Below are 27,693 nucleotides of genomic sequence, written 5' to 3' on the forward strand. Positions count from 1 at the left end.
AGGAGTATTTTATTCTTGGGGATAAGTTTTCTTCACAGTTTTCCGAAAATGCTTATTATATTTTTGTTCATATTTCATAAAAATGAATGTTTTAGTGATAGCTATAGTCTGACTCGATTTAATTTATTAAATGAGAACGAGAAAGTTCAGTGCGATGGTCCATACATTTTATCTGTTTTTAAATTACCTATGCATTTCAGTAGATTTCTCGGATATTTATTTAAATAATTTATATAGTTTCAAATGATAAAGACTAGCTTACGTAATCTAATCTAATCTTTCTTCATTTTACCATAACTAAAGTAATAAGAATATTGTTAAAGAGTCCCTATACTTACCTTATCCAAGTTAAGGAATATAAATTTAATGATATTTGGTGTGAAAGAAATTGTGAAGAAAGAAAACTCAAAAGCTCCCGGCGAAATTAAAATACCGCTAATTTTACAGTAATTATGTGATAACTTCAAATAGATAAGAGATAATTGAAATGTGGAACAAGAGCGCCCTAGACAATATTATTTTGCGTGAGGTATCGTTATCACAAGTCACCTAGTGGCTTTCCATTTTCAGCTGTTCAGAAACGCGAAAATAAATGCCGATTTTCAAAATGGCTCGAAATCGAAAGCAGATAAGTGAGTCGTGATAACGGTTTCTCATGTATAATAATATTGTCTTGGGCGCTCTTGTTCCACATTTCGATTATCTTTTATCTATTTGAAGATATCACATAATTACTTTAAAATTAGCGTTATTTTAATTTCGCCGGGATGAGGCCTCTTAATAAACAGAGCTAGCCCTAGGTAATTTGCCGCCCCGTGCAATGACATCATTTGCCACTTTCTCCAGAAAGAAAAAATCTTAAAAGCCACAATTTTAAGTATACTACTCCATAATGAACAACGAAGGGTAAGGAAAGGGCACTCGCACCCAGAAAGGTCTAAACATTACAAATACAATCTCGTTGTGTCTGTTTTTCTTTAAATAATAATCCATTATCTTAGTGAAAGATAAAGCAAACATACCCTGCAGAGGAAAGATAGTAATCCTTTTTTATAGAATTCAATATCAAGCTTCAATCACAACATATTAGTTTTTAATTCCAGCACAGTTAGCTCTTTTGTCTTTATTTCTTAATTTTCCTTCTACATCTGATAAAAAAATTTAAAAAACTTGTTTCTGCCTTCAGTGAAAGAAACTTGTTTGTGACAAAGAAATGACTAGTTTTCATATCAAAACTGTGATAACTAACTAAATGGAACAGGTGTTTGCTACTGTTCGAGAGTTGAGTTCCTATATTTGACAACAATCAATCAATTCATGCAGGGATTTGTTTGACCATTTGCTTTAGCATTGTCCATGTGATCTTATACTAATGCGACCTAAACATGATTTATGAATGTAGTATTCAAATTGAAGGTCAGCTTAGTAAATTTAACCACCATCATATGAAGTCTGTTTCGAACAAGAAATATTTAATTTAAATAAATAAGTTGTGACAGATTTTGCCACCCCTCGAAACTTGCCACCCTATGCAAATGCACGTGTTGCACATATGGTAGATCCGGCCCAGTTGATAAACAAAATTACAAGTTTCCTTAAGCAACTAAAACGCTGAACTACTTACAACATATTACTCATTGATATTACAACTACTTACTCATTCATTATAGGAAGTTTCTCAAACATCCAGTAGGAATGTTAGTCTTTATGTATGTTATACAGCATTTCATAGTGGGTTAATAAACGTTTTTAAAATATCCACCACCACCACCACCACCGTTATTATTATTATTATTATTATTATTATTATTATTATTATTATTATTATTATTATTATTATTATTATTATTATTATTATTATTATTATTACAGTAGTAGTAGTAGTATAAGAAGAAGGAGAAGAAGAAGAAGGGAGTTAGGGTGAAATGATATAATGAAACTAATGGTTACACGCATGGAAGAGCTCGTAATTACTAATGTAGAGTGGTTTATTGTTTTTTAACTTGTGTCCCGTGCATATTTTGCCCCCCCCCCGCCCAACTTTTATAGCTAGTTGTAAGCCTGCCCTGTATATTTGTTGTGAAAATCTGACTAATTGCCAAATACTCACTGTAAACCTCTTGATTTTTTTCCCATTGTAGATGTGAAGGTTTTTTTCCTACTGATCGTTATCATATTCATTGAAATCATTCATGATACTATGGTTATCTACATCAAATCATTACGGTCACTGACACAGCACTGAAAATCTTCTGTCACTAACGTGTGTCCTCACTGAAAACGAATAATGTCTACGATTAAGGTTTCTTTACAACTTTTATGCGAATAATTTCAAAGTAATGGGACTTTTAGAATACAGAAACTTCCAGTACACCCTGTATCTCACATCCGACTCAACCACGTCTTCTTCACTTCTTGCATGAACTCCTAAGCATTTTTGATCTGTGCAGGATATATTGAACGAACTTTTAAAAAGTTCGTTAGTGAATTCTCTCTCTCTCTCTCTCTGTATATATATATATATATATATATATATATATATATATATATATATATATATATATATATATATATATATATATATATATATATATATATATATATATATATATATATATGTGTGTGTGTGTGTGTGTGTGTGTGTGTGTCTGTCTGTCTGTCTGTCTGTTATTTGTGAATTTTTCGATTTTGAGCCCTCCATTCGATAGAGTATCAAAAACTATCTGAAAGAAGTGATGGAATTTTTACCGTTCCCCGAGTTATTGGCCAAAAAATTTCCGATTTCAGTAGATTTAAGGAGCCATATCTCGGGAACTATAAATCATAGAGAGATGATATTGGTGTTGATCAATACGTAAGAGGATACTAAATATTTTGGTACCAAAAGTAACCGATGACCACTGGCCACCGCTTCGCAAATATTGGCCAAAAAAGTTCGGACTTCAGGAGATTTTAGGAACCATATCTCAGGAACCATAAGCCATAGAGAGAGATTATATTTTGCGAAGTTTTCAATTTTGAGCCCTCCATTTTGGGCATTTGTCTTCATAAACAATATATTGTAGAACGTTTTAAGAGAACTTTAAACAAAACATGTGGAAAAACTTTAGTACTCAAGGAAATTAATAAATGGATAGGTACATTGCAAGAATTGTTAAATGAGTATAATAATAAAGTACATAGAACAATTGGTATAAAGCCTGTAGAAGTTAATAAGAAAAATTAATTCTTTTTAAGTTCGTTCTGGCAATGCTTTTGGAGCATTTTCAACTGTTTGTCTGTTTTATTTCGATGCGAATGATTTATCTGCCAAGTTTACTGAACGTAGAAGAATCTATACAAATAATATTGGCAATGGAAAAGCTTTAGAAAATTTCTATCCGAATCGCAAGCTAAATATTGCAATCAAGTTTGTAAGTCTAATATCTCTTTTTGTTGTTGCTTCAGTTGACCGACAGCAAAAATGAATTGAGAGACAAAGACCAAAACAAATCCGTACAAAGAAAGAACATGACAGCAATTTGTCCTTAGTTTAGTTGGGACCTTGAAATGGCTGCATTTGTCAGAGAGAGAGACCGGATTTCAAGTTGATTTCCAGAAGCTTCTCAAAAGTAAGCGGTTGCACCGAAAGACAATAGAACATCATTCAGCGGAGCGGGACAGGTAAATAGCAAAATGGCGGATGTACACGTGACGGAAATTGGTACAAATTAAATCCATTCTTAACGGGTCAGCCGGTCCAGATAGAATCAAAAGCTCCTGTTGCGCAAGAACAAATAATACCTGTCTGTAGTAATGCTTAAACAATTCATTCTGCTATTATTTGGTCCTTGCTCTTCTGGGAGTGGTCTCTAATGTTGGAGTCTTAACCTTTCATTATTATTCTCTATATGGTTCCATTGAATCTGTGCTTTATGGGACAAATAAATGATGATAAATTTTCAAAGAAAACTCGCACAGATTAGTATATCCATTTTTTAAATATGGCGCTAGATCGCAAGAGAGAGAGAGAGAGAGAGAGAGAAAGAAAGAGAGAGAGAACATCAACTGAATAGTCAATTTCACTCTTGCTGCAAAGAAATTGGGTCATTTCTAGTTCTTTTAGAGCTCAGTTCGTACTTATACAATATAGTTGAATAAGTGAAGTAATAAAGCCAAATCTTTAGTTTAATGTCCCATGAGTATCAATGAAAATAAAGGAGATGGGTCATAAATGCAAATGATAAATGATAATAGAATGAGAATATAAGAGGAAACGGGAGACTTCTGAAAGCAATCTTTGAAACGGAGTTAAAATTCTAATCCCACATTGCTTGTAGAGCTTCTGAGGGTGAGAGAATTTTCGTTACGAGGTACGAAATGAAACAAACGGTGTATTCCAGTTTGCGACCAATTCACTTTGGGATCAACTCAATTTTCGTCCGTTTAGTGATCACCTCTGATTGACAGATAGATAAGATTTATGAGTTATGATAAAACAGTCCACAGTTTGTGATCAAACAGTGACTGATTCCTTGAACGAATCTTTCAGGAAGCTGGAATCACTAAAAAGGTTGTAGGTTCAATTATTCTTATCTGTTAATAAAACACATCAACCAAAGTAGAAAACATGAAAGCAGCGATCACAAAACTTTACGAAGCTCTTTTAAGCAGGGTATTAACAATCCCTAAAAAATAATAGCATAGTGACCTAAATGGTACCAGAACAAAAGCTACTGAAAGAAAATGAAAAATATGAAATTGCCCTTACATTTTAGTGAGAATTTTATATTTTATACCATTTTTTGGTATTCCGTTCTATGTTTTGACGTTCGTTTTCCTTGGCGTCTCTAATAATATCTTCAACGATCTGAAAAAGTTCGTTACTGAATTCTCTGTCTGTGTGTCTATCTGTCCGTCCGTCTGTTATTTGCGTTTTTTTTTTTTTTTTCAATTTTGAGCTCTCCATTCGATAGAACATCAAAAGCGATCTGACAAAGTGATTGCATTTTTTGCGTCGCCTTACCGTTCCCGAGATATTGGCCAAAAAATAGTTCCGATTTCGGGAGATTTAAGGAGCCATATCTCGAGAACCGTAAGTTATAGAGAGATGATATTGGTGTTGATCAATATCTAAGAGGACGGTGAACATTTTGGTACCAAATATTAACCGGTGGCTACTGATCAACTGACCACCGTTCTCCAGATATTGGCCAAAAAAGTTCGAATTTCGGGAGATTTAAGGAGCCATATCTCGGGAACCGTATGTCATAAAGAGATGATACTTTGTGAATTTTTGGCGAGAAACAGAAAGCTGCGGATAAAAAGATTTACTTTTACGTGTAGGAACAATCACAGTTATCCTTCCCACTCTATCTCTCCATTCTTTTTAAGTTCGTTCGTTCTGGCAATGCTCTTGGAGCATTCTCAACTGGTTTTGTGATTCTGTCAATTTCCATTTTGAAGCTAGCTTTCCTCTATTAGTTAATTATTCCGTAATTTTCACTTGTAACACTAAAAGTGTCAGTATTTGTAGAAGTATCGGTAAGAGTGATTTAGACTTAAAGTAGGACACTTCAGAGCTAAGTGAAAATGTTGACATCAATTTGAGAGTGAAGTACTTACCTAACGTTTTGACTACAAAATCAGCACAATTATGAGACTGATTTACCGAATTTATAATCTGTATTGGAGAATACTTGTTTTATAATCATAGTTAATAATAATAATACTTCTAAAGCTAAATTGCAGGTAACGTTAGGGTGGCCTCCAGAAATCATCCAATACACCACATTTTGAAATCCTCAGGGAAACCCTGAAAAGAGCACCTAGCATTTCAACAGACACTGGCCTACTTTAAACATTGGAATACGTTTATTGGAATTAGCGTTGTCAATACCAAATCTTTCTAAGCTCTTAGGTTCATCCGGTTTCCTTCTTATTTCAGGTAGAACCTGTGATTATTAATCCAAGTGCGAACGAAAAAAAATAAGGTTTGTCTTGACTATTTATTCACTTACACATCTTTGGTGCGAGGTGTGTGGAATTGATTCAAGATAGAACAACTCAATATAATTTTGAGTCCCACATTATGCTGTTGGTTCACGTCTTGTAACGTATCACTACTGAGGAGCCATGTTAAGTACCAATTTAAGAACAATTGCTAAATCTGTTCTAAGTTTCTGAATGTTACTATTTTATTCATTGAAAAAGTAAATTTACAGTTCGTGAATTAAAACTAGTGTAAAAAAAAAAACTGTCATCCAAAAATGTGCTTCCGTTGAAAATAATCAAGAAATGGGTTTCCGTTGTCATTGTGTGTTAATAGTACAGCTAAAAGTAAACAGTAATCAGACATTATTGTTTTTCACTTAAGGCCTCGTATTATCTGTCCATTAAATTGAAATACACCTTCCTAACTTTTAAATTAATCGAATAAAGCACAAATAAAGCTGGACCTTGAATCTGATGCACAGACAAAGTGCAAGATCGACAATCACAGTATCAGCCGTTCCTCACGACACTACCTCGCCTCTAAGAAAGTTGAATACAGAGAAACTGCTAATGCTTCCCTCGATATTTAAAGGAAATGTTACATTTTATTAAAGAACGGATTTTACATACATACATACACTCACATTCAGGCATGCCACTAGATTGACAAAATTGATCATCAATTTAATAGAAATGAAATGAAATCTTTGAGTTTTATGTCCCACGGTTATGTCAGTTAGGCTAAAGGAAACGATGATGATGAGTAATGAATGAAATGGTAGAATGAAAAAAGTGGGAGGAAACGGGAGAACCCCGAGAAAACCCACGCACACGGTGTTTGTCCACCACAAAGTTCACTTGGCTGTGGCTGGAATCGAACCCGGGACCCCAAGCGGTTTGGGTACAAAACCTCGCGGCGACAAACTCGCGGACCAAAACCTCGCCTGGCCAAAACCTCGCCTCCCAAAACCTCGCGGCCCAAAATCTCGCCGGGCCGAAACCTCGCCTGGCCAAAACCTCGCCGCCCAAAACCTCGCGGAACAAAATCTCGCCTGGCCAAAACCCCGCCTGGTCAAAACCTCGCCACCCAAAACCTCGCGGGCCAAAATCTCGCCTGACCAAAACCTCGTTGTAATGATCTCGCGACACAGAATCTCGCCTGCTTTAAATTAAGCGAGACGTAGTGTCGCCTGGGACGAAATGTCGTCAGGATAAAACCTCTTCACGACGATTTCTTCAACGTAGAATGTTCTACATATTACTATATGTATATATTTAGTAATAACACATAATTACATTAAAATAATGACAAGAAAAATTCTAATGCATGCTTTGGAAATCTATATATATAAAAATTAAATGACTGTTTGTTACATTATACTTTGAGCCATCCTACCGATCTCAATCAAATTTTCAACTTAGATGAGGTTCGAGCCTAGGATTTCTTTTATAATTTCACTTTTTCGACACAACAAAAGGGACGGGGAGTGTATACAGAGCCGTAGCTAGTGATTTCGGCGCCCCTACTCTCACCACACCAAGTTCTTCCTTCCTTTTTTCATTTTACTTATAAGAAAAGCAGCAGATATTGTTATACTACACTGAATTTTTATTAAGCTGCAGGCGAGGTTTTGGTCCGGCGAGATTTTGGGCGGCGAGGTTTTGGGCGGCGAGGTTTTGGCCAAGCGAGGTTTTGGTCCGGTGAGATTTTGTCCCGCGAGGTTTTGGGCGGCGAGGTTTTGACCGGCGAGATTTTGGGCGGCGATGTTTCGGCCGCGAGATTTTGTCTGTATCCCACCCCAAGCACCAGAGGTGAACGCTCTACCACTGCGCCACCGCGACCCCTCAATTTAATAGAAATATCATTAGAATTATTTATAGAAATCAATCATTCTGTGAGCAACAGTTTCTGTGAGTTTCTTTGTGATCAATTTTGTTCATTAAATTACGTAGTTGACTTATTTAATAAAATATTGTGTTCATAGATTCATATCATTTAACAACCAAAATAAGTCAACGTTTGTCGTAAAAACAAAATTTAAAATACTTGAATCTTTAGTGATGTCCGTATAAGATACATAATTGATTACCTATCCTTCAGTTTCTCCGCAGAGTTACGCCATCTCTTCGGTGGTTTAGAATTAATTTATTTTGGATGATTTAGGGATTTTTATATATCGGAATGAAATAGCACTTCTTGTGAGATCAACGAAGTCAAGTAGCGTCAGGTCTGATCAGATGAGTGGCCGCTCGTCCTCACCAGATGGTGTGACATTGCGGCGTCCACGCAGCGTCTTGAGAACAATTGAGGAGCTCCCTGAAAGAAAGAAGTAGCTAGTTCCGCTCTAGATACTCAGCATTCATGGCAGGGGAAGCCGATGTGCTGACTACACATCATACCAAAGGCATGAGTGCCACAAGTCGGCTGGTAGGCAGTGGCCCCCTAAAGAGTTATTTCACGACGATTCTATTTTTTTCTTAATTTTTATGGGATTTTTTTTTTAAATTGTGCTTTGATGAGAAGACTAGGTTTATAAATTACCAGAAAAGCGTTATGTAAATTATAATACGAGACATTAAAATAATAATAATAATAGTAATAATTTATTTCCAAAGACTTAGCGTATCGCCAAAGCCGGACTTAAGTAACATAGAAAAATGAGAAATTTGAAAAAAGAATGATGTGTAAAGCATGTTTAAGATTGCTAATAAAAGATCAATTTTCTTTATGTGTAAAAATAATTTTAGTATTATTGCAAACTACTTTTTATTACATTATGTTTTTATTATCTTTTCAGCTGCAAGCAAACTCATCCATGTTAGTCCGAGAAGTGGTCCACCATCTCTTGTTGGAATTTCGTCTCCACGAGTATCGGCTGCGGCTCGCGGGCTCTTTGGCTTCAGTAGACCCCGATGCAGACGCTAGTCTTTTAGAAGGAGACATTTTGCTGGTGGACGACGCTTACTGGGTTCCCGATGAAAGAGGAGGTGAGTATAAGCAAGGTCAAAGGTTAGGATTATTATGATTATTAGCATCATGATGGCAATGAACGTGGATGTAATGTGGCGTACATGAGGGTATACGGCGTATACGCAGTAATATTTTTATAGTCCAGCGTATATTCACCTTAAATTTACGAAAGAACGAGCTTATATAGGGTAGGTCAGTATACGCTGTATTTCTGAAAATATTACTATCTTGTTACTTTGCTGCGTACCGAAAGCTCCACATAACCGAGAACTTTGTGCGTCTCACTTTAGTGTGCGTGGTTCCGGGCTGAAACATGAAATTTCCAGAACTGTAAGGCAATTGAGGACTTACTGGAAATTGAGAAGTAACGAATTCTCCTGTAGAAAGCTAGAAATAACACCAATTACAGTATGCTGACCACATCACTGGATCAAAAAACATCTGTATGGTCATGGTTATGTAGTCCTTCGTGTTTAGTTTTAGTTTACCGCATTACATGGATGCAACATTTACCATTGGCAGTGAGCTACTCACGGTTAAGGTCCCATATCAGAAACATCCCCCTAGCACCGACACACTATCAGAGGGAGTTGTGTGGTGCCCCTCAATCATGGCTGATTTTCACAGTACTGGATTGGTCATGCTATGGTGAAAACTTTCTCCAGTGGCCACTTTTTTCGCCGAATCTAGTACCATTCGCTTTCTTTGATTTTTTTAAGATACAGTTTTACGTAGCACGGTTACTTCGAGATCTTCAAAAATAGATAGCACAAACAGTATAGGCTATAACACAGGATACTCTTTTTTTTTAGGTATGGAAGAAATTAGAGTACTGTGTGAATGTGTCTTATGAACAAGGTTACACTTATTGAAGTTCTAGTGTTTTCTCTTAACTATTAACCTATTTTAAACCTAAAGAGAAATTTCTGCCATGAATAAGTTATGCACTGAGCAAGGAAGTAAACATTTATTCTATTCATTTGCCAATCTATACATTTATACAGCAGTCCTCTATATCAGTGCTATTCAACCTTTTTCTTCTCGCGTACTCCTAGACACAGTTCGCCATCCAATTGTGTACCTCTGAAGAGGTTTAAAAGAAATTAAATCGAACTTATTAAATTTAATACACATGTTCTCTTGATTAAAAAGGGGGACAAACAGAGACCACCCAACAAAAGGACAATCAGTGTGCCAATCAAAAGACTATTTCCAGGGGTATAAAGCGCACATCTGAAAAAATTAACATGGGAAATTTCAAAACATATGGAGACATCCAGTTTTACTAGAGGAGATTTTCTTTTCATCCTCCCTGATAATTCACACACTGAGGACAATGTTAAAAATTCAAAAACTAAAAGTAACTTTAGAATAACCTCTTAATGAGGTGACTGAGCTTGTGTCTGGGACACCAACTCCTCGATTCTTGGTTGAATCTTCGAGAGTGCGAGAATCAGAGCTGATTCTGGATTCAATCAGTTTCTGTGCTTCGTTTTTATTGATATTAACGCAGAGAAACCATTGGAAAGAACCATTCTCCAACTATGATAACTCAATAAATATTGGAAATATGTTTGTTTTAGGATTATGTACCCCGAAACATCTTCGCATACCCCCGGTTGAATAGCACTGCTCTATATGATAAGTAATATTCATATTAACAAATAGGACAAGAGGTCGATCCGTATAATACTTAGGAATAATAAATATATAAGTGTCCCATATCAATGACTGTCAAAATTATTAGTTATGAGATAATCGGAATAAAATTCTGTAATAAGTTACTTGAAACATTAATAAATGAGCGTGTAGATAGATCTAAGAGTAAATGATCCAAATAATTAGCAGTAACACCCGTTTATTCGTTACAGGAGTATTTTGACTGTTCAATGGAAATGTAAAGTATTTCCTAATTTTGAATCTGTATTAATAATTATTTTAACACTTTTATTGTCATTTATTTTATGTGGACATTTGTTTCTTACGAGGGCTGTTCGGAAAGTAAGCTCTGATTTGTTAGGGAAAAAACAAAGTAAATAAGAATAATTTATTATGTACTCCCATGCGCAAAAAATATTGCGCGTATACTGTAACTCACGATTTTTCGCAATTATTCCATTTTCCTTATGTTTATGGGTAAAATTCAGTTATTAGTATGTGGAGATAATAGAAAGCAATCCATCTAAGGATATATTTCCAAAAATATATAATAAAATAATAAAAATATAAGCAAAAAACAAAATTATGTTCGGTTTTGTGTATACTGGCAATAATGTTTTCGAGGGATTTTTTGCAGTAGCACAGCACGATTGCAGAGGGAATAACTTTAGTTGAATGAAGGAACTGGAAAGTGGACCAATATATTGCACTTATTGGCTTAAATCTAGGGTGTAAATTGTCTACCAAATATAAATTAGCTTCTGTAACCAAGATGTTATACGGAAGTATAGAAACAAAGAGGAAAACTGTTGTCTTAAGTTTGGAAGTGACATGCTCTATAGCCATGAACATTTATTTGTTAAGAAAAAGACAGGCAACAAAAGGTAGTCTGTGTGGTCAAGTGGGTAGAGTGGCGAACTAGTAATTCTTATATTGTTTTGACACCAGATCGAATCCCATGCGATCCCATCCAATTTTTTCTTTAAAAAACATTGTAGAAAGTGTATAATTTTTATGTTAATAAGAACCGACACAATATAATAATGAAATAACTTTTTGTTTTTTCTGATGACGTATTTATTTAGAATTAGTGTATTATTACTAATAGCGATTGTTTTCAGTTTATGGTATGATATGCTTAATCATTCCCTCTCCGTCAGCAGAAGTAACTTCAACTCACTGCGAGTGTCTGTGAGTCAGGAACAGTAAAAAAACAAAACATGCGCGACCTGCTGCCTTACACACAGCGTGGCGAACACAGTCACAGCGATAGCTCGTTGTCATGAAGAAAAAAAAAAGCTGATGTTAAATTACTGTTCTAGTGTTTCAGTGTGTGTGTTTCTTTTTAGAGTATTGACTCTCTCTCTCTCTCTCCTTTTGTTTCATATCCACAAGTGCAACAAATGCAATCATAAGTCTGTGTAAGGAAATAAAGGATGCTTTCTTTAAACAAAACAAAATTAACAGCTCTATTTGTGAGGAACACGAATGCTTCCAAAAGATGCCATGGATATTAATTATAATCATACCGAATTATACAGTAGCGTGAAAAACTGATAATAAAATGATGTAACATGCATAAGCTTTTTTTTCTAGAGTGACAACACATTAAACATAACAAATTTAATTTTTGGGATTACAAATTATCACCTTACGTGTCGCTATAGGCCTATTCGTTTTCACAGTCGAGCGACGAAAGAAGAAAGTGTGGTGATAGTTATAAAAACCGAATACCAGAGTTCAATGAATTCAAGCTACAATGCTCCTACATACAATTTTTCGATGTCTGTCCATCTATTCGTCTCTCGGTTCGTCACGCTTTTACATGCACTCAAATAGAGGCCATACTGTTCAACGTACCTGGACCGAATTCTAGACATAACGTTTTAATAACATACTATCTTTCGAATTTTATATCCTTCGACACCTAAAAGTAAGGGTAATTTACTGAAGGATTAAAATTTAAAATAATTCAATTTTCTCAAGAAAAAAAGCTGTGACGATTTTATTTACTTTTTATAAATATATATTTTATTAACAAATATCCACCGTATATGAATATTTTTTCTGAGAAAATATATATGGTGTAATTTACTGTATGGTATGCGTTCTTTTTCCACAATTTTCTCAACCACATTTCATAAATAAACGTATTATTAATAACCTAACAATATGACAACTCGTTCGAAGGAGTAGTTTACTCTTAGGTTGAGCTTTCCCTCGATGGTTTTCCCATTAATGCCTCAGGCAATTTTGTTCATATTTCGTAAAGAAATGTTTCATTAATAAACTAAGATACAGCATAAATCGTTTATTCCGTTAACATACAGAAGAAGTGGTTTTCTCAAGTGTTGAATTTTTTTTTTTGACAATTTTCTCAGTAATAACTGAGACAAATTTCTTCTAATTTCAGTAAAAATATTGTCTGCAACACTCTTACAATATGCATAACTCGCTTGTTCCGAAAAGAAAAATTCAAAAGAGAGAGTTTACTTTGACAGTGAAATATTTCCCGACGATTTGCTTAAAAATTATTCGATATTCTGTCAAAATTACAGATAGAAGAGTTTACCTCTGGGGGTAGGCTTTTCCCGATGACCTTCCTAAAAACAACTCAGGAGATGTTTGTTGTTCATATTTTATAAATACATGTTACATAAATAACCTAGCTATATGGTATAATTCCCTCATCCGGAAAATCTAGAAGTGGTATAATACTTTTGACAGTAAGTTTTACCCTGCGATTTTCTCCAGAACGACTCAGGCGATTGTGTTCGTATTTCATAAATAAATGTTTTATGAAAACACTAACAATATAGCATAGCTTGTTTGTCCTGAAAAGATCCACAAAGGATAATTTATTCTTGGGGTGACTTTTTTCATGATTTTCTCATAAATTACTCAGACGCTTTTGCTTATAGTTCGCATACAATTATATCCTTAATAATTCTAATATATGGATCAAGTTATTTCTAACCAAAATATGACCAATGGGTACTTTACTTTTGGGCCTGAAGTTTCTTCTAGCAAAGTTTTCCAAAATATTATTTTATTCGCAATTTCCCAAATAAATGTTTCAATAATAGTTGCAGCCTAACACGAGTCAGTGTAAGAAATTCAAGCGAGAAAGTACAGTGCGTTTGCTCCGTACCCTTTCTTAAATGTATTTTTAATGTTACACCTAATCACAATTTTCCGAACAAAATCGAAACCTCTTTTTAAATGTGCCTTTTTGTGGTCAAATGGTTCAAGTGCATTGGTTCTGGATTTGATTTCCAGTGAGAGCTAGTGTATTTTCGTCCAAGAGATGTTACACGTCGGTGCAAAGAAAAAAAGTGTTTAAATAAGCCTAACCAAGCTAATCAACAAAGAAATAATACAATGTTACGAAATTATCGTAGAAACATTGTTAATATTAGGTAGGTGCGACTGAAATGTCCAAACGATGATTGTCAAAGGTAAAAAAGTGAAAAATACAATGCCAGGTTAATCTGTGGCCTCTAGGTAAAGCTATCCTACTAACATAAGAAGTGATTGAGACGCCAAAAAATGTTGTAATCGCTGGGAGACATGTTAGGAGAATACAGAGGTGAGAGAGAGTTTAATACTGCGAATCATGGATAGTCTTCAATTTTGTTTGAGGGCGAATATTGAAGTCCGTAGGCCTACATAGGTTTGCATTGAAATGAACATTCTTTGTTTTCGGCCGGCGGGAGCTCAGGTGGTTCAGATTCCACTTTAATCAGTAGGTCCACGTCTCATATAGCCTCGCTGCTGAAAGGGACGATAAACTCAAAATCACATCACACATCTTTGTTTTCGCCTTTGTTTTAGCCCATAAATGTCTCTGTTCATGAGCTCCTTAGTGGATATGCGGTTAGCGTATGCGCCTTTGGCGTGGAAGACACGGCTTCGATTCCCGGCGAGAGCTCACGTGGTTTAGAGTCCACGTTAATCAGTAGGCCGAAGTCTCATATAGCTTCGTTGCTGAACGAGACGATAAACTGAAACTCAATGTCTTTGTTCATAAATTTCTTTGTGTATGGTTTTGCATATACGTGGCATGGATATTAAATTTTGATTTCTACGCCATATGTATCTAATTACATACACACCTATAAAACGAACACAACAAACTTGGAATATCTACATTGTTTGCGTATGGAAAATCATCACGTTCTGCTGCACAGGAGAGCCGTGTGTATGGAATTCCATACACGTGGCAATCAACCTATTAAGAAATGTATAATAATAATAATAATAATAATAATAATAATAATAATAATAATAATAATAATAATAATAATAATAATAATAAACAGAAAACGATACGATCATTTACATAATTTATAAACATAAGTTAACATTTAATAAGCATATAACTGCAATGGAATTAAGTTGTTTCTCTCTCTCCCTTAACGCAACAGCCCTTATTGTGCTAAGGCGTAGAAGAGAACTTGTAGCACTCACGATTTGGGGCGGTGTGCGGTCAGAACATCGGATCTCTTTGTTGTTAGTCCTAGCTTTCTAGACGGATGCAGTTATTCCCGATAGAATATACAAGCAAATAGACTTTTGCATTATCCCTCAATGTGATACTTGTGGTTGCTTAACCGTATACAGACAGCTGTCCATGGAAGAATCGTTGATAATAATAATAATAATAATAATAATAATAATAATAATAATAATAATAATAATAATAATAATAATAATAATAATAATAATAATAATAAATAACAGAAACTCGACAAATATTCTTGCAAATAATAGGAAACAGTTTGCGTCACACTGTTCACTTTGCTAGACACACCAGTGTGCCGCGTTATACCAATTGTGCCACACTGGAATATAGGGTATGGCTTTTTAATTTTTTCCAACTATTCCAACTGCTTCAATTGAAATGGATCTATAACAATAATAGAGTGAATTTAGTCTTCTTACCCTTCGATTTAGAAATAAGGTTCGCGAGAATTTCATAAAAGAATAATATACTCAGAATTGTATATAGTAGTTTGTTTTATTCGAAATTACATACTTCCTACAACTGGTTTTTGATTGAAATGATTTGAAATGAAACCTTTAAGTTTTACGTCCCACGTTATGCCGGCTAGGCTAAAGGAGACAGTGATGATAAGAAATGAATGAAATGGTCGAATGAAGAAAGTGGGATAAAACGGGAGAACCCCGAGAAAACTCACGCACATAGTGTCCAGCACAAGGTTCACTTGGCGCGAGCATAGATCGAACCAAGGACTCCATGCACAAGAGGAGAACGCTCTACTACTGAAACACCGTGGCCTCTGAAATTGCTTAAAGGAGAAAGGGACTACTTTATGAAAACTTGATGACAAACACATTTGTTAAAAAATACATGCTTTTCGTGAAATATTGCTTATAGACATGGGCTGATTAAGGCTTTTGGGGACCTAGAGCCGACTATTTTAAGGGGGCCCTATGTTAAGAATAGTTCCAGTGCATAAATTTTCTTTGCTGCCTTCCACAGCCTCATAGGTTTATGGAACTACCGAGAACTATGCTGTAATATTTGAATGTGCTCCAAGTTTACAATAATTAGTTTAGTTAAATCCATTATTAACAATTAAATAATTGCATTCATTATTAACAGTTAAATGCTGCTGATGGAAAGACTTAAATCTAGCGATACCGCGAGCGTAACGAGCGGAAAAAAATTAGCATCGGTCTGGAGCCTATAATATAAGTTGATTACTATATTTTACTGTTAAACAGAGGGATTTTAAAGTGCCCCCTGAGCTTGGGGTCCCGAAGCCTGGGCTCCATTGGCTCCGCCCTTAATCCGCTAATGCCTATAGATTATAAATTAAAGGGGACGGGCAGGGTCCGTTCTAAAAATTCCGGCCCGTGCAGACCGCTAGCCCCTGTGTATATGCTATCTTTGGAAATACAGTAGAGTTTCGTTTATCCGACATAAAACAGACAGGCAGAATGCCGGATAATATGGGTGTGTTAAGGAAAGACCTATTAAAAGTCAAACTATGATATAATTTTACATATTACTCATCTAATAATCATGTTTTGCAAGAAACAAATATAATGCATTGACTCAGGGACGTATCCAGCGTGAGGTCCTGGAAGCTGTCCCTTTCCAAACCTCAAACACTTTTTAATAAACCTACTTTTTTCCTTTTGAGGTTCTTTTATATCAGATTACTTTGAGTCAGTGTTCAAACTGTGGGCAATGCGTTGTTGTTATAATTCTAACAAGTAACACTTCCCCAGTGTAACACTCCGATTTTGATAAAATTTGGCAGGTAGATACTACACATAAAGTAAACAAATAAGTGCTTTTTTATTTTTTGCGGAAAAACGGTTTTAGGGGGCAAAAGCCCTCACCCAAAATTTTGAAAGTTGACGCCCGAAAGGCAAAAACAAGTGGACCAAAGTGAACGAAATTGTGCACAGATATTGCAGACGTAAAATTAGGGAATACGTATTTTGTATTTTCCTGGAAAAAACGGTTAGGTGGGGCACAGACACCTCCAAACCTTTGATCATGAAATATCAAAAGTGCTAATAACAGTATGTCAGAAGTGCCCAAATTTACATGAAGAATTGGAACAAAACTTTGTGTTAGGACAATAAGCAAAAAATAAACAAATAGGGCTTTTTTTATTTCCTGTGAAAAAAACGGTCTTAGGGGGCAAAAGGTCCTGCCCAGAATTTTGAAATTTGAAGGGGAAGGGAAGAAGAAATCGACCGAACTGAATGAAATTGTTCACAAATGTTGTAGAGGTAAGATGAGGGAATACGTGTTTCGTATTTTCCTGAAAAGAAAAATACTGTTGAGTGGACCGTGGTGTTGAGTGTCGGAAGGAGTGGACCGAAGCCAATGAAATTGTCTATAGATATTGGATATGATAAATAAAGCCTTTCCTGTTTCACAAGTGTCTCCATCAGATTTTTTCAAATTTGGCAGATCAACAACAATCACAAACAGTATAGCGTATTTTATAGTATTTCACGAGGCAACTTTAACCCTTACAATGATTTTCCGCATAAACAAAAACACGTGCCGATTAATTTCCTGTTTGCTGTTGATGTGCCAAAATTGATAGGGACATCTTAAAAACACGAAAGTCCTAATTTTACATACAGTCTATACAATATCTACACACAATTTCATTTGCTTCGGTCCACTCCTTCCTGCACTTTTACGGTAATATTTTTTTTCGGAGTGGCTCTAGGCTCCAACACTGTTTTTCCGTACAAATTAAAACACATTTCATTTATTGTTTTGCAAATTGTCCCTATACGAAGTTTCATTGCAATTCTCCACACTCTTTAGGAACTTCTGACGTATACTTATTTGCACTTTTGATATTTCGTAATAACCAGCTAAGAAGATCCGTGCCCCACTCAACCGTTTTTTTTTTTCTTCAGGAAAATACGAAACACAATTACCTCAATTTACGTCTAGAATATGTGTTAACGATTTCATCCAATTCGGTGCACTTCTTGTTGCCTTTTTGGCCTCAAATTTCAAAATTTTGGGTGGGGAATTCTTCCCCCTAAAACCATTTTTTCGCAGAAAAAAACCGTATTCGTTTGTTTTTTGTGTATTGTCACTACACAATGTGTCGTTCCAATTCTTCGTGTCCTTTAAGCACTTCTGACATACCGGTACTGTTATTAGCACTTTTGATATTTCACGATCAAAGTTTTGGAGGGGTCTGTGTCCCACCCAAACGTTTTTCTTTTCTTTTTTCCAGGAAAATACAAAACCCGTATTCCCTCATTTTACGTCTACAATATTTGGGCACAATTTCTTTCATTTAAATTCACTTCTTCTTGCCTTTCGCGCATCAACATTCAAAATTTTGGATGGGGCCTTTTGCCCCCAAAAGCCATTTTTTCGCCAGAAAATAAAAAAAACAGGTATTTGTTTAGTTTTTGCGTATCGTATATACACAAAGTGTCGTTGGAATTCTTCGTCCTTTACACACTTCTGACATATTGTTACTAGCACTTTTGATATTTCGTGATCAAAGGTTTGGAGGAGTCTGTGCCCCACCTAACCGTTTTTTCCAGGAAAATACAAAACACGTATTCCTTCATTTTACGTCTGCCATATCTGTGCACAATTTCGTTCACTTTGGTCCACTTGTTTTTGCCTTTCGGGCGTCAATTTTCAAAATTTTGGGTGGGGGGCTTTTGCCCCCTAAAATCGTTTTTCCGCAGAAAAAAAGAAACATGTATTCGCTTATTTTATGTGTAGTATCTACCTGCCAAATTTTATCAAAATCGGAGTGTTACTTGTAAGATTGATTGATTGATTGATTTTGAGTTTATCGTCCCGTTCAGCAGCGAGGCTATATGAGACGTGGACCTACTGATTAACGTGGAATCCGAACCACATGAGCTCCCGCCGGGAATCGAACCCGGGTCTCCCGCGCCAAAGGCGCGTACGCTAACCGCTTAGCCAAGGAAGAGCTCTGTTACTTGTAAGAATATACCGTAATGCCATTGAAACCAGGTGGAATTAAAGCACACTTTTAAATGGGATTATAATTTCGTTTCCGTTTTGTTTATAACATTACTGTATTAGAACGATACACTCATAGCCATTTGCTATTTTTTTATGTGATATACGTAGCAGACAGTTTTCCTTACATGTCTCTAGAAAATATTTTTTGATTTCGTTTGTGTTACAATGCAGTTTGACCGGTTCATAAATGAAAAGTAAGAAACGTTTAAGAGAAATACAGAACTGTTGCATTATTATTATTATTATTATTATTATTATTATTATTATTATTATTATTATTATTATTATTATTATTGATATTTTTGAAACATTAGAATTACATGCTTACGAGAATTCGTGTTGGGCCCCCTCCGAAAAGAAAAGCTGGATACGTGCCTGCACTGAATGATAGACGTATGAGTCATGGTATAGACGGGCGTGCTAGGCGATCGAGTCCGGAGCATCGAAAACAGACCACAACTTGCAGTTCTTCTTGCCAATTGATGCTGCTTTTTACCTGCTATGATATGTCGGATAATAATGTGGAATAAACGAAGGTCGAGACCATGGCGTATTGGTGTTTCATGCACCTAAACCTGTAAAATATTTGTGCCGAAAACATCTTTCACTCACTAGCTAAATTTGTGGGTATGATCGCACATCTTCCCTTATAAAGTATAGTCTTATAAAGAATATATATAGCATGCTAAAAACCTAAAGACCAAATTCAATAATTTTCTATAGTTTTCTTTTTTAACAACGGGAAACTTGTTTAATTAATCACGATTAATCACGTTTGATACTAAGATGTCTGTTTCTGTCTATATATATTTTTCATACTTTATTGGAGACAATTTTTTTTCAAGAAAAGAGGATGATAAAAGGAGCTATACAACAGCATACACTGATTCTAAATAAATACGTCATCAGAAAAAACAAAAAGTTATTTCATTATTATATTGTGTCGGTTCTTATTAACATAAAAATTATACACTTTCTACAATGTTTTTTAAAGAAAAAATTGGATGGGATCGCATGGGATTCGATCTGGTGTCAAAACAATATAAGAATTACTAGTCCGCCACTCTACCCACTTGACCACACAGACTACCTTTTGTTGCCTGTCTTTTTCTTAACAAATAAATGTTCATGGCTATAGAGCATGTCACTTCCAAACTTAAGACAACAGTTTTTCTCTTTGTTTCTATACTTCAGTATAACATCTTGGTTACAGAAGCTAATTTATATTTGGTAGACAATTTACACCCTAGATTTAAGCCAATAAATGCAATATATTAGTCCACTTTCCAGTTCCTTCATTCAACTAAAGTTATTCCCTCTGCAATCGTGCTGTGCTACTGCAAAAAATCCCTCGAAAACATTATTGCCAGTATACACAAAACCGAACATAATTTTGTTTTTTGCTTATATTTTTATTATTTTATTATATATTTTTGGAAATATATCCTTAGATGGATTGCTTTCTATTATCTCCACATACTAATAACTGAATTTTACCCATAAACATAAGGAAAATGGAATAATTGCGAAAAATCGTGAGTTACAGTATACGCGCAATATTTTTTGCGCATGGGAGTACATCTGAAAAGCACTTCTTTGCCCTATTTTGGGGTACGTGGTCACATAGTTTCGATAAATATTCAATCACTTACCATTACTCTGCACTAGCTTAGAAATTCCATCAGCATAAGAAGCTCCCACCTGTGCCTTGAGCCAGGCTGTGACTGCATCTTTCAGTTCCTCAGTGTCACTACGTCATATAACACAGTCCGGAAATTTGTGGAAATTCATCGGAAATCTCTGAGATTGTGAAACGTCGATTTTCAAGAACTTTTCCATCAATCTTCTGAACGAGTTCATAAGTGACCACTGATAGTCTGCCACTCCGCTCTTTGTCATGAATGTTTGTTCCTCCACTTTTAAATGAACGAACCCACTTACGAACAACTTCTTCATTCATCACACTTGGTCCATACACGGCACAAAGTTCCTGATGAATAGGTGCTGCCGAATGTAGTTTCGTTATAAGAAAATGTATAACAGCTCGCACCTCGCACTTGGCGGGGTTTTCTATTGCAGTACACATTTTTCAGATGCTACAGAAGTGGAACTAGTGATCAAACAACCTTCGCTCTTCCACGGCTGGATGCATACTGGTCTACCACGCACGTCTATGCAAAGATGGTAGCGCTGCCCTCACTACTTCAAGCACAGTGACCAATCGGAGATTACTTTCCGAATGCGCCTCGTAGTTAATCATAACTGATTATTCATTCATATACACTGCTCCACAAAACTTAAGCAATCCGAGAGAACGTGGTATAAGTGACGTGTGGGGCCCATTCAACACTGTTAGTGGCATGCACATACACAGAGACACACAGGCAAGTCAAGCACCCACTCTATCGCATAAGCAGCATCGTTGCAAGCGCGGTGAACAACTTATGCCATGAGCCGTACACCACAGCCCAGTAGTGTCCGAGGCTCCAAGCATTGAGTTAGTGGTTCTTGTGTGGGGTACACACCTTGCAATGGCTGGTAGACGACATTTGAGTAATTTTGACCGCAGGCAAACAATTGGGCGGTGGAATTCGGCCGATCGCAAGTAGAAGTGGCGCAGGAATTCAACGTGAACAAAAGTGTTGTGTCGAGGCTGTGCAATCGCTTTCAAAATGGAGGTGAAGTCAGTAGACGTCATGGAGGAGGCCGTCCGAAGAAGACGTCGGCCGTCGAGGACCGATTTCTCACAATTTCTGTCAAACGTAACCGTCAAGCTTCATGCTCTCACCTGGCCAATGAGTTGTTTCAGGCTACAGGACAACGCGTGAGTCGTGAAACTGTTCGTCGGCGACTCAATAGAGCAGGACTGTATGCAAAAAGACCTGCGCTGTGTGTGCCATGAAACTGGAGCACAAACGTGCGCGTTACACATGGTGTCAGGAACATGTTGTATGGGGGGAACACCAGTGGGCGCGCGTCATGTTCTCCAATGAGTCGAGATTCAGCCTGTCGTCAGATTCTGATCGAACTTTAGTGTGGAGAGAGCCAGGAGCACGCTATCATCCAAACGTCATTGCTAAACGGCCCTCCTATGGCGGTGATTCCATTATGGTGTGGGGTGGAATTATGCTGGACGGGAAAACGGACCTCCATATTGTGCAACATGGCACTTTGACAGCACAACGGTACCTGGATGAAATTCTCAATACACATGTGTACAATTTCCGCGGAGCATTTGGCCCAGACTTCCTGTTCATGGATGACAATGCCCACCCACACCGTGCACATCGTGTGTCCGAGTATCTGGAGAGCGAAGGCATTACGCGTATTGCATGGCCTGCATATTCGCCGGAGTTGAATCTCATCGAGCATGTGTGGGATGCTCTTGGGCGGCGAATAGCGCAGCGCAGTTCACCAGCACACACTCTCCCTGACCTGCAAACAGCTCTCCTCGAGAAGTGGCGCCATCTGCCGCAAGACTTGATCAACACTCTGATTTGCAGCATGGAGGCCAGATGTCGTGCCTGTATAGCTGTTCGTGGTGGTTACATGCCATATTGACTGCCTATGCCCTCGCACAACCCAGCTTCACCTGTTGAGGTATCGTGCTGAACTTTTTGATCACCCTGTACATCCTAACTGTATTGTTCGTCTTCACTTATGTTGCATTGTGCATTTGGACCGTCTGTTTGTTCATTATACTTGGTGCAGTGACCGTGTCGTTTTATTTTTCGCCACTTTCTTCGAGTTGCTTAAGTTTTGTGGAGCAGTGTGTATGTTGTCTATTATGACGTTGTCTGTTCCTATGTATAGCTGAATGACAAGAAAATTTATAATAATAATAATAATCATTTTTCATTTACTTCGTAGATACAGATCCTCGCTTTCGTCTAACTGAAAGGTTTCTTCGTGGCGAGGAAGAGTATCAGATAGCGTTGGGATCTGTATCTGAGCTGTATGGTGGACCACTTAAGAAGTTATCTTCTCTGACTGAGGAAGAACATGATTTGTTGTTCTCTGGGCTCGCAGCCTTGCATCAAACGTCCAAGGAGCTTTGTAGACAGGTACGTGTTAGTTTCTTCTTTTTTTTACAGTTGTGTACCAAATTCCTTATAAATCGTTAGTGATAATTAAAAGATCTATGTGTCTGTCTGTCATCATACTTTCCCATAGAAAGGAGTCATCTTGAGCCACCAAATTTTGTGCACAATACATTTTCACTAAATCTAAGTGTGCACGAAGCCATTTTTTAATTTTCGGCTTGGGGGAATTCCGGGGGTAGTACTATGGATGAAAATATGCACGTTTTTCGCTGTTCCTGAAAACGCCTCGCCTATATGCAACCCACAGTACATTGTTGGCATTCAGGCTTACATAGCAGGATAGAATAAATACTCGACAATGGAGTTTCTCTATTTTTGCCCTGGTTCTGAATTAAGCCCATGGAACGACGGGAGCTTAGGAGGTCTACTCTTTTTATCCAAATTAAGACCCGGGAACGGCGGTTGCCTACAGTTAGTACAGAATATAATTCATCAAGAATGTCGACATACCCTCAGAATATTTCTAAAATGTATTTTGAAAATTCTATGAATGCTTCCGCGTTAATCGAGGACATTATCCTATATATATTCCAGTATTTATAGAATATTACAAATTCTCGGTCTTCTAGATCAGCTATTTCCAACTGGGTGCTCTGTGACGTCACAGTGTACTGCTAGAATTCTTAGTAAACCACACAGAGAGAGGAAGGAGAATAGAATATGATTATTAAAGGCAAATAAGGCATAGTTGATGTTTTTGCAGACACGGTAATCGTACATTTATGACAAATGGTACACTGCCAACACTTGTTTCATTCCATTTCTCCTACATCATTCTCTTCTCTTCTTTGCTTAACCTGCTCTCTTTATCCTGGCTTAAAAGCTCGCTCCTACATCACATATGGCGCAATTTGAAATGACTGTTGTAAATATAGTCATGAGGCAATTATACTGTGCATGTCAACTGGAAATTCCCGTTAAAAAGAAACTCATCATAATATAGATGTTAGTAAAATGGGGTACACTAAAACTTGCCACTGAATTTGGAAGGTAGAGTAAGGTGGAGCACGCTAGAACTTGCCACTGGATTTGGAAGGTTAATTTATGCAGTTGTAAAAAAGAATGTAAAGATTTTACTAGATATAGTAGGAATGAATATGCCGTGTGTCCGAATATGACGTGCATGCCTTTGCATTCAGTGGCGTTATCGTAAATCAGCTGAAGCGTTGACTTGTATTAAGAGGTAACAAAATTCAGTCGAAGAAGCCACGAATGGCAGTGGTGGGAGCCAATATGCTAGCCATATATATAACTCATCTAAGTAGTCCTCTGGCCGGCTATTTAGATCTTTTATACTAAAGACCAACATATACCCTCTTTAGTATTCAGTACATCTTAAAATTCCAACTTTTTACCTGGCGCTCTGTTTCGTAAGTCCTCTAACTACTGTATCCTCTGTGCTAATGCTTTCTGTACATCTGGATCTCGTTTGATTTCCAGTGGGAACAATTAGCTTTGGATAACAACAAAGGTATTGATAAAATACCACATTAAGGCCGGCCGCAAATTGACCAGAGGGTAGTCCATTCACCAACCAGTTGATCCCAAGATATGAACAATTAAAAATCAGTTCCCCATTTATTCCTATGGGAATAATTATGGATATCATTCTTCTTTTCTTAGTACACTAAGAAAATATCGTATGTGGGGTACGTAAAATCGTATGCTATATGTGTGAATCCAGTAGTTTTTGGACTTAACGTACAGCAAACGTATAACTGAAAACGCATGTTTTATAATACTTTCTGTATAAGTGTTCCATCTATATGTACTTTCCGTATGAAACAATGTAGGCGGTCAGGATCTCACATACAAATGGACGTATATAACATACAGCTGACGAAGGTAACATACATATATGTATGTAATATAAGGACGATTGTTAGATATCAGACATCCTGCAATGATGTAACATCTGAGGGCAGTGCCTATGTAGCATACGGATAACGTATGCACCGTACTGATTTCTGTAGTAACCAAGAGGATTCCGTATATTTGTACAATATACCGCTGTCCAGAGAACGAATTTTTGTCAGTGTAGACTGCCTGTAGTGATGCTAAGATAATGCTCAGAATGCAATACTTACCTATCCGTGGAATACAACGGTTCAATGAAGGTAAATTGTTTTTTTTTTCTTCATGACAAATCTAAACACAAATATTTTCCATTTTCAAGTATTCATTCATCTTAAGGTATACTTCATTTAATTTGAGTTAAGAAAGCTTAGGCTCGGTAAAATTTAGCTTGTTAGGAAGTTGTTTATCAGAAACGAAACCAAACTTCTGCATGTGGTGTACATTGTGGCGCTGCTAGCGGACCCCCAGGGTATGGATTCGATGCATTTTGTTACACAGAATCCAAATTTCGAAACCTCAGGACGATTGACTGTTTCAATATTTTATTTTGGGCAAAAAAAAAAAAACGAGTGATTTTGGGTAGGGAGAACACGCATTTTTCGCCCATTAAAAAAAAGTGACACAGTCAATTTTCCTGGGATTTCGGAATTTGGATTCTGTGTAACAGAATGTAAATGTAACCAAGAAAGTTCTGTCGCTTTTTCAACCAGCTTCGAACATAGATATGTCACAAAATAGTCCCCATCAGCATCGACGACCTTCTGCCAACGTTCTGGAAGGCCATGGATTCCATCGCAGTAGAACTTGGTGGGCCGTGAAGCGAAGAAAGTATCAAGTGCATTTACATCTCTACTAGGAATTTGAACTTTCGTCCTCTAAGGAAATTGTACTAGGAATGGAACAGGTGATAATCGGACGGCGCAATGTCCGGGCAGAATGGCGGATTCAATAGTTTTTCCCATCCAAGAAGTAGAATGGTGTCCCGGGTCATTCTAGCCGCGTGGAGCTTTACGTTGTCTTGTAACAAAAGGACCCCTTTAAAATTCAGAAGTGCTGGCTCCAGAGTTTTGAGTTTTCATGAATGCGGCTCAACTGCTGACAGTAGACAGTTGCAGTGATGCTCTGACCAGCTGTTAGCAGTTCCCGATGCCCACCAAACACACAGGAGGAGCTTTTTCTGGTGCAGTACTGGTTTCGATTATTTTGGAACCGGTTCATGGGATGCTAACCGATTATGACGGCGCCGTGGAGCTTCGTACAGGACTCACTTCTCATCACATGTCAACACCCTGTCCAGAAATGACTCCTTCCTCAGACGATACAGCAAAGAAACACAAGTGTCTGCTTGCGTTGCCTTCTGGCTCGGAGTCAAATCATGTGGGACCTATCGATCCAACTTGTAGTGTTTTCCAAAATGATGGAGGTGCTGCCGAATTGTTTCTCCAGTCACACTGAATTGTAGTCTCAGTTCCTCACATATCTGGTCACTGTTCGTCTCAATTGCTGTCTGGAGATCTTAATTTTGTACATGTGTTGGTCTTCCGGCATATAGTGCGTCTTCGAGTGTTTCGTCACCGTCCTTAAACTTGTTAAACCACTGCTCCACTGTCCACGTAGTCACAACACCCTCACCAAAGGGCTGGCAAATTTCCGCCCCACCGTAGCGGCATTTGACCCCAGTTTGAACTCGTACAGTATACATGCCCTTATGACGCTCTGTGGAGGTTCCATGTTCACGCTGTCCTTACATAAGTTCACGGTGTAATTGAACTGCCACAATCAGGTAGTATGTTGGATATAACCACATCAACTTCGCCTTATCTCTATTCGCATTCAAAGCACTGTATGAGGGCCAATGGAACACAGACCTCCACGAAAAACGACAGAACTTTCTTGATTATCTTTATACATCAAATCCATAGCCTGGAGTTCGCTGCACATAACTTGTGTGTGTGTGTGACTGTTATTAACATACTGAATTATAATTTTAGTAGTTCGATTATTAAGAATCGAGGACTCCGTAAGGATACAGATTTTTATTTTGTTTAATGTGCTACGATTATGCACCGAGGATAAGAGGGACGATGTTGATGAGATAGGTTATAATGATGGAATGATGAAACTAGGAGGAGATGAAATAAGCTCGAGAAAATATATGTACATGGTGTTTGCCCATCACAAAGCCCGCTTGGCACCGGCTGGGATCAAACCAGGTAGAAAATAGAATACTAATATAATAAATAATTTTAATGTGACCGTAATCTTCCACCATACAGCTGTAGACCTGTCGTATACATTGAATAACTATGTCATATTTTCCAGAAAAAACTTAATAGAATATATATATAGGGTGTTACATAAATGTGTCACAATATCCATATCAAAATACGAAAAGAAGTTCATATGGACTTGTGCTCAAAAGTGGATAGTTTCGGAGATATAGGGTGCCTAAAACATAAAATAAGTGAATTTTAAAAGTTCATAACTCCACTACTATGGGATCTATCGTAGTCGGGTCAAAACATCACTGAGGAACTAGTATGTGAACTATCCAAATATCCATGTTTAAGAGTACTCCACTACTTGCACACCGATTTTTAGAA

General features: G+C 37.0%; 1 protein-coding gene across 1 annotated transcript in view; it reads left to right on the plus strand.

Annotated features, from left to right (window-relative positions):
• LOC145661712 (uncharacterized) overlaps positions 1-27,693 on the plus strand; it is a 399,963-nt gene that overhangs the window by 243,183 nt on the left and 129,087 nt on the right. The window contains exons 2-3 of the mRNA XM_081727045.1: positions 8,772-8,961; positions 23,001-23,194. Coding sequence (XP_081583171.1) covers positions 8,772-8,961; positions 23,001-23,194 — 384 coding nt within the window. The remainder of the gene's footprint in view (positions 1-8,771; positions 8,962-23,000; positions 23,195-27,693) is intronic.

Source organism: Thermobia domestica, chromosome 10 (genome assembly GCF_964235325.1).
Source record: "Thermobia domestica chromosome 10, izTheDome1.hap1.1, whole genome shotgun sequence".
Taxonomy (NCBI): domain Eukaryota; kingdom Metazoa; phylum Arthropoda; class Insecta; order Zygentoma; family Lepismatidae; genus Thermobia; species Thermobia domestica.